The sequence below is a fragment of the Pelophylax lessonae genome (genome assembly GCF_965119305.1).
Source record: "Pelophylax lessonae genome assembly, chromosome: 10".
Lineage (NCBI taxonomy): Eukaryota > Metazoa > Chordata > Amphibia > Anura > Ranidae > Pelophylax > Pelophylax lessonae.
This window is the reverse complement of record NC_138777.1, coordinates 93,683,720-93,692,657: the sequence shown is the minus strand read 5'-3', so window position 1 is coordinate 93,692,657 and position 8,938 is coordinate 93,683,720. Positions and strand designations below refer to the sequence as shown.

At 44.1% G+C, this 8,938-nt stretch overlaps 1 protein-coding gene across 1 annotated transcript; it reads right to left on the bottom strand.

The window, feature by feature from the left end:
• Positions 1-4,642: 4,642 nt before the first annotated feature.
• On the bottom strand, positions 4,643-5,707 carry LOC309565969 (3-galactosyl-N-acetylglucosaminide 4-alpha-L-fucosyltransferase FUT3-like; the record flags this gene model as incomplete). Its single annotated transcript, XM_082270996.1, has 1 exon — positions 4,643-5,707. The coding sequence occupies one exon, from the start codon at positions 5,705-5,707 to the stop codon at positions 4,643-4,645; it is 1,065 nt and encodes a 354-aa protein (XP_082127122.1).
• Positions 5,708-8,938: the final 3,231 nt, after the last annotated feature.

Genomic DNA, 8,938 nt, shown 5'->3' with positions numbered 1-8,938 from the left:
ATCTTATGCCATAGAGATGATTGGAGCCATTCTAGTCTCCAATCAGCTCCATGGTCAGCTGAAGGAACCACCGGCTGCACTCTCGGGTTATCCGGTGGGACAGGAGAGCCCAAGAAAACAGTGAAAGGTGGGGGGAGGGGGGTCCCCTCCCACTGCTTTTTAGAAGCATTCTAGCGGCTAATTATCTGCTAGGATTGCTTTTACATGAAAGCTGACTGCTGGCTATAAAAAATGATACCAGAAAGTATGTGGTATACCTACCATTAGACCTCCCAGCATCCACCCACTTCTGATGATGGGCATACATGCAATGTTCTTTTTTTTCCTTCAGCCCATGGGACATAGAACATAGCAGATTCCTCCATTCGCATGGATTGATGTGGATGAAGAAATTTTTGCCAAGAAAAGTGTTAAAAAAAATATGGTGAAGCATAAGGGAGATCCGCCCTCTGTGTCCACCCCATCCTCTATGCCTCACCATATACGCTCTTTTTTAGCTGCGGTGGTGAAATCACCTCCTACAGCGCTACAATCATTAATTACTTATATGGTGAGACCAAATGCTGTTGCTGTCAGATTAAACAATTCAGTGCTGCAGCTGATGTGCGTACCTGCAAAGCAAACAATGGTTAACAATAAAAAAACAGTAACAATAAAACATTACAGTATAACAGTATATTATAAAGTACAGTAAAAATATAAAGAACAGTAAAGTAGAGTAAGAACAGAAAATTAACTCAATAAAACGTCAACTGTTTTTGGCTTTTTTTTTGTAAATTTTTTTGTAACTGTAAAACAACTGTTCCAGGCTAGGGTCTTTTAAAATGCGATAGTCAACATCTTTCGAGACCCTGTGTGAAAAAAGTGTGCCCTAGACTGTGTCGTGCAGTACCCTATACTAATACTCTACTAGTGTGTGGTAGCGACGGAAACAGTCCCCGATGCAGAGACCAGGTTGGCCAGGACAGGAGGGACAAAAATAATGGGTGTCACGCCTAAATCCGCGGTAGGGGTACTAGGGAGGACATCTGGAAAATGCCTCTCATGCAGCCAGCTCGCTGCATTGGATTGTGAATTTGGGCCACAGCACCTTCTGGATACAGAAGGGCTGTGATGATCTCTTCCTGGAACTTTAGGAAGGATCCACTTCTTCCTGACGCTTTGTATAGCACATAAGCGTTCAGCAGAGCCAATTAAAATAAGTTTACAGACACTTTTTTGTAACAGCGTCTGGCCTCACGGGCAACTAAGTACGGCGCCATCATCTGGTCATTTAGGTCCACCCCTCCCATGTTAAGGTTGTATTCGTGGACACAGAGGGGCTTCTCAACAACACCAGTAGCTTTTGCAATTTGGACCATCATGTCTGCATGAATGGAGGACAGAACGAAAACATTCTGTGTCCCTCCACTTCACTGCAAGAAATTTATCAGACTTCAAGCAGGCTCTCTCCCCCTGTCAAAGTCGGCAATCTACAAGCCGTTGGGGGAAGCCACGGCGATTAGGTCGCACGGTGTCACATGCGCCAATTCCAAAATCAAAAAGGTGTCTAAACAGTGGCATGCTTGTATAGAAGTTGTCCTTGTATAAATGGTACCCCTTTCCGAATAAGGGTGACACCAAGTGCCAAACAATCTTGCTACTGCTCCCCATGTAGTCTGGGCAGTTGGGGGGCTTCCCATTGCTATCTTTTCCCTCGTAAACTCAGAAAATACATGTATAGCCTGTTGCCCTGTCACAGAGCTTATACATCTTGACCCCATATTGGGCACGCTTGCTGGGGAGAAACTGTTTCAAAGCAAGGCGGCCAGAAAATATAATCAGGGATTCATCAACACAGACAGTTTGTTGGGGTGTATACAAGGCTGCAAATTTCTGGTTGAAGTGGTTTATGAGGGGCCAAATTTTGTGGAGCCGGTCATATCCAGGGTCACCTTGAGGACGACAGATTTAATTGTCCCTGAAATGCATGAACCGTAAGATTTGCTTGTATCTAGTCCTGGCCATGGCAGCAGAGAACAAGGGCATATGGTGAATTGGGTCAGTGGACCAATATGACCGCAACTCACTCATTTTAGTAATGCCCATGAGGAGGAATAGGCCCAGAAAAGTTTTACATTTGAAAACCGGGATATGTTTTCATGCAAATTCTCTGGCAAGGGTCAAGTTAGGATTTGCAGTGATGACTTGATCGGCATATAAATTGCTTTGGTCCACAATAAATCTGTAAAGATCATCTGTGAAAAAACAGCTCATAATAATCAGGGGAAGTAAAATTGGCTGTTTCCACCTGAATTCCAGGTTGGCCAGTGAATGGGGAAAGTACGAGTGCTGCAGAAGTGGTGGACTCCCAATCAGGATTTGCAAGCGCATCAGGAAGGACACTATGGGCTCTACGGCCTGTCTTCGAATTATTGGTGGCTGCAGGACACTGCTAGTGTTAGCCACGTCACCAGCTTGAACTGCACTGATGGGACTCGCCACGTCACCAAGTGTTACTGCAGTGCTGGTTTGACTATGACAAGAATGTACTAGGCCGCTGGTGCTTGCCAGTTAACCAGAAGGTTGAGCGGCACTAGTACCAACACTCTGCTGCATACGAGAATCCTGCGGTGGTCGGGTATGCCTGACCTTAGCCGGGATCACTACTCTGTCATCAGAGCTCTCTGTCAGGGTGCCGTTGCGGTCTACAGGTTTGAATTCTGAGCCTGATTCTGACAGGGAGGCTTCCCCATTGCTCTTATCTGTCATGGTCAGCATTGTGTAGGCCTCTTAACTAGTGTACCTCTGTTTGGACATTTTGGCCAATAAATTTATAGGTACCCAGTGTCAATCACAGGTAAAAAAGCACCTGGTTGTTAAGGACTGTTTGAACCGCTGCCAAAAAATTGACCTGCTAGTGTTAGCAGAGTTCAGGTCTGACTCTGCAGTTTAGTGTGCTGTGTATTGGAAAGGACAGTAATCTGCTGATTCTGCACTTCTTTGGGGGGGGGGGGGGGGCGGAGGGGCTAAACGCAGGTTCTGGCAAGTGTCGGAGCTGATCCTGCTAATGCTGTGTTTTGGGAACACTAAACTATTGGGGACACTAGAATAGTTCTGATCAGATCAAAGATATTGATCCATTCAGACACTATACTAGTAATAATGGTGTTTAGTGTGTGTGTGTCACTGGTAATCAAAGGGTTAAAATGTATTACTAAATATGTGGCAAGAAATCTGACACTGCCTGAATTGACGCTAACTGATGTCACCTGTGACACTAATACAGTGATCAGAAAAAAAGATCTGTACACTATAATAGTGACACTGACAGGGCAATGAAAGGGTTAACTGGGGGTGATCAGGGGGTTAAATCTTTATTGGGGGATATATGGTACCCTAAACCTATCTGGGATACTAACTGTCTCTCACACTAACTGAAGTCACAAGTGACACTAATACAGTTTATCCGTATATAGTCTGTATACCGTAATTAGTGTACACTGTGACAGAGAGTGAAAAGGATAATGGGGGTTATCAGAGAGTTAAATCTTTATTGGGGGATATATGGTGGGGACCCTAAACCTATTTGGGACTACCACTAACTGCCTCTCACACTATCTGAAGTCACAAGTGACACTAATACAGTGATCAGTACATTTTATCTGTATACTGTATAGTGTGCACTGTGACAGGGAGTAAAAGGGTTAATTAGAGGGTGATCATGGGGTTAAATGTCTGCCTATGTGTACTGGTGTCAGTGTAGTGCTTCTGTACTCACAGTTGATGTTATCTCCCTCCTCTCACGCTGGATCCAAAAAAGGACTCCAGGAGAGGAGATTGCATCTCATTCTGTGCCTGTTAATACATTTCACAGGCACAGGACGTTCTGCCAGTGGTCAGAACCGATCAACAGGTCCAGGCCAAAAATCATTGGCCTTGACCTGTTGATTGATCAGTTCTGAACTGAAGCAGAACATCGCGGGGACAGCTGGGGCTCGTGTGTGCCCCAGCCCTGCGCGGGACCGGCATACAGGTATGGCGATTTGCGCAGCCGAGCCAGCTTGCCACAGTATATATGCGGCGGGATGTCGGCAACTGCTTAAATTAAGTTGCACAGATATCAGCATTTAGCAAGCTGCACATGAAATTGCACTGATAGTTGGCTTTGAAGTTGCACTGAAGTAGTGTGACTTCAAAGCCACACTGGTACGAATCAGGGTTTAATGTTTAATTTATTGTTTTCACTGAAAGTTTAAATATATCTAATTTTGTACAGTTAACACAATTGTTTATATATATCAGTTTAAATACATTTTTTATTTTTATTTTATAGTGGTGGTCGGGCAAAATGTATTATTCTACTATGCTAAATTCTCAATACAATAAACCATGTTATATTAGACACACATAATGATGTACATTAAAACACATTTAGCAACAATTTTAGAGCTCCAGAAGAAAATTGTCTGCAGTACTGTTTCCTATGCCATACACCATACATGTCTTTCTTCCCTATCCAACTCTCAATGCTTTTCCATTTTATGCAAAACAAAGCATGTACAGTAGGTATAGCACCATTTTGCCAAAGATCTTAAGACAACACATATTTTCTGTAAATATGTCTTTCTTAGTGTATTATGAATGTTAACACTACAACATTTTATTCGCTATAAAGTGATGTTCTATACCATTTTTCCAGGTTGGGTATGATTCTATACGATGGAGCATCTTTTAATGCCTTACACATTTTGCAGTAGAATGTACTCCAGTCGTCAGGTACTTTAGGGTTAAAAACATTCCTCCACCGGAAATAAGTTTGATATTTTTCATTGTCTTTATCAAGTTCTAAAATGTAAGCAGCTAACTGCTGGGCACTGGAGAAGTCATCCACATGAATAAAGGAATCTTGAGGAATGAAACGTTCATAGTTTTCACGAGAAGGCCCCATTACAATGGGCACTGCTGCTGAAAGAAAAGCATTGCTCCAAAGCTTTTCGGTAATATAATCAGTGCCTCCAGAGTTTTCAAAAGCCAAGTAAAACTTGTATTTGGACAGAATTAAGGACTGGTTGGCTTTTGGTAATTTCATATGATATCTTCCATAAAGGTCAATGTTTATATGATGTTTAAGTTCTTCAAAGTAGTTAGACCTTTCATAATGTGGGTTCCAGTTGCTCACTACCCAAGCTACAAGCTTAGATTTTGCTGGTATACTGAAGAGTTCAGTCCCATCATGTCTCTCTATCCATCCATAAGGGGTAAAGATGTCAGAGTCTGCCCGGTAAGTCATTGTGAGGTTAATTATATTGTTCATCATGCTCAAATTTGGGCTATTGTTTGGAGACTCCAGATTAAACCAAACCCAGTACTGTTTTTCAGGTCTTGGACTTGGTGGCAACAGTAACTTTGAGGAGCTCACTTCTTTGTGATGTATAACCACTGCATCTGCCAAATGATAAAAACTTTTATTTTCAGTAAATATGCATGGATCACCATAGGAAGCTACTGGACACCGGTTAAGCACAAACCATTCCCCAAAAGGTCGGGACCACAGAAGAATGAGATGTTCTTTTTGTTTTTCTGTTTTGGACGAAGATTGATTTATTCTGAATGGTGGCTGAATAGTATATCTGCAGTTCATGTTAAGCAGCACAGCACAGACAAAAAACAAAATAGCTTGTGTTGCAAATAAAAAACCCCATTGAAGAAAACCTGATCGGGTCATTGTAAAATATACATCCACAAAAAATCTAGGAAAAAAAGAAGAATACATTATTTAACTAAGCACATTTTTCCGTAGTGTTGCTTAAAATTAGGATAGAGGGAACATCTAAAGCACCAAAGCAGAGGTCTTACTTGTTTTGGAAGTTCTAATAATTTAAACCTGTTGTATTTTACCTTTGCAATTTAAACCTGTTGTATTTTACCTTTGCAAAGAGCTTATCTACAGAGTAGAGGCACCAGGGTTGGTGCAAGTCAACAGGGGTGCAATGCACAGAAGCACAGAATGCAGTCAACAAGAGTGTAATGCACAGAATGCAGGGGACAAGAGTGCAATGGACAGAATACAGGGGGACAGGAGTGTGATGCACAGAATGCAGTGGAAAGGATTACAATGAACAGAATGCAGTGGACAGGAGTGCAATGCACTGAATGCAGTATACAGGAGTGTAATGCATAGAATGCAGGGGACAGGAGTGTAATGCACAGAATGCAGTGGTCAGGAGTGTAATGTACAGAACGCAGTAGACAGGAATGTAATGTACAGAATGCAGTGGACATAAGTGTAATGCATAGAATGCAGGTGACAGGAGTGTAAAGCATAGAATGCAGGGGGCAGGATTGTATTGCACAGAATGCAGGGGACAGGAGTGTGTAATGCACAGTGTTGCGTTAAGAAGAGTACAAAATCACAGAGCAACTTCACCCTTTCAATGGACATACCCCCCCCCCCCCACAGCACAAATCCTCTCTACCCCTCCCCAAACAAAACTCCCACCCAACATAAAGCCTGTTTCCCCTTCCTCAGGTCCTCCTCCAACCTCCCCAATCACTAGTCCCAGCACAATCCCCCCTTCTTCCCCATCCTGGCACTTATCCCAACACCCCTCAATTCCCCCTCCCAACACAAATCCTTTTCCCCTCCCAGCACAAATCCCCCCCCCCAAAACCCCTCTCAGAATGGATCTTCTTACACCCCCCCTCCCCCCAAAGCCTCCTTCCCAGCACAATCCCCCATTCCAGTACAAATTCTCCCCCACCCAATTCCCGGCTCTACAAATTCCCCCCAGCACAAATCCTCTTTCCCACCTATCCCCCTTCCCAGCACAACAAATCCCCACAAATTTCTTCTCCCAGCAAAAAATATCCCCCACCACCACCCCAATTCCTCTTCTGGAACAGATCCTCCTCCCAGTGTAACTCTTTTCCCCTTTTCTTAGCAAAAACCCTGCCCTGCAAATCCCCCTCCCAACACAAATCTTTATCCCAGCACAAATACACCACCTCTAAATCCCCTCCCAGAAAAAAAATCCTCTTTCCCCTAAATCCCCCACACCAGCACAAGTCCACTGCCCAGTTCTGTCAAAAATCCTCCCCCTTCCCAACATAAACCCCCCCAACAATGATCCTCCCCCTTCTAATACAAATGAATCAACAACTGTCCTGCTTTCTGTGGGACCTTCCTGAGGTAAAAACTAAAGCCCGCAAATCTGAACTAGGGGGACAGTTCACACCAGCATGCAGTGTGGGAAACCCGCCGTCTGCTTGCAATGCATTTCCCACACCGCATTCAAAATGCACTGCAGTTGCGATCTGCTGTGGGTGTCAATGTTTGCTCAATGACACCCCAAACGCAGGTTGCAAATGTAATGCATTTGCCTTTGCCGGATTGTATGGTACAGTAATTAGATTTGGTTCCTGTTTTTAACTCTTGGTGTGGTCCAGCACAATTTCAGCCCATTCAAACAAATGGGCTGAAATTCCAATGCACCTGGAATGCATGTGAATCACACAGGAATGCACAGTGTGTTCCTGTGCGATTCATGGAGTGAACTGGCCCTGAGTCCTGAAGCCCAATGCTGAAAAAACTTCCATCACTTGGCTCCACTAACTTGCCTAGCAGGGGAACACTAGTACGGCCACCTGGGGCGACTGCCCCACATCTATAGCGGGGTACCCAGGCTCCCAGATGTCATATCTGTCCCCTGTGTACCAGCCAGCATCTCTTTCATATAATAAGATTCTGTATGTCTTAGGAGGAGTTTTGGAAGGAGAGAAGACTTGTGCTGGAGGGTTGAAGGGTTGTGGGTGATCAGATTTCCCATCCAACCCTCCTCCTACCTAGCACAAGTCCTCTCTCCTCCCAAAGTACCCCCTAGGACAGTGGTCCTCAACTCTGGTCCTCAGGGCCCACTAACAGGCCAGATTTTAAGTATTACCTTAGGGAGATGCAGACTAGAGTACTGCAATCACTGAGCAGCAAATTATATCACCTGGGATGTATTTCAGTTATCTTGAAAACCTGGCCTGTTAGTGGGCCCTCAGGACCAGGGTTGAGGACCACTGCCCTAGGACATACAGTATCTTCTTAGTCCTGCCCCCCCCCCCCCCAAATCACTGCAAGTATTTATTTTCAGCTGGTCCCTCTTACCCTTCTTCCCTGTTTTCCTTCTTCCAATCTCCACCCCCCTCCCCCCGCAAGTGTCATTGATAGTTTCATCTATAGTATATTAATCACAGACCTCAGATCAGCTCTTAAAATATACAGCAGTGCCTCTCCTCCTCCCTGACTTCTCCTGTCTGTGTACATGAATACATAAGAGCCGAGGAGGAGGAAAAGTATGAGGCTTCAGTCCACTCTACAGTGTAAAAGGCGTCCGGCAGAGAGAGATGTCAGGTGCCATGCAGAGCAGAGATTGCAGCGTATGGAACACCAAACACCCCACACAAGTTGCTGGGCAGGTGACACTGGTGCCCACACTAGCGTACCTCTGCCGGGCAAGTGACTGAAGCCAAGTCCTGGAATTTGTTTTGACAATTGGCTCTGCTTCAAGATCCAGCCTGGATTCGCAAAAACTCCAGGATTTACATGAAATCCTGGAAAGGACCCGGCTAATCCAGGAAGTATGGGAATTTACCGTCCCCGCTTATAGTATCAAGAGTGGTTTAAAGTGATTATAAAGCTTCCCTTTTTCATTATATAACAAACTTGTTATACTTACCTGTTACGTGCAATAGCAGCTCTGATTATCCTCTTCTCAGATCCCCCGCTGGTGCTTCTAGCTCCTCCCCCCAGACGGGTACCCCCATAAGAATATATATATCATTTAGGGGGGAACAATGGCAACTCTATATTAATATATATATATATATATATATATATATATATATGGACATGGCAATATACTAACACCCGCCTATGGATATTATATCCTTTTCAGTGAACTATTGCTAT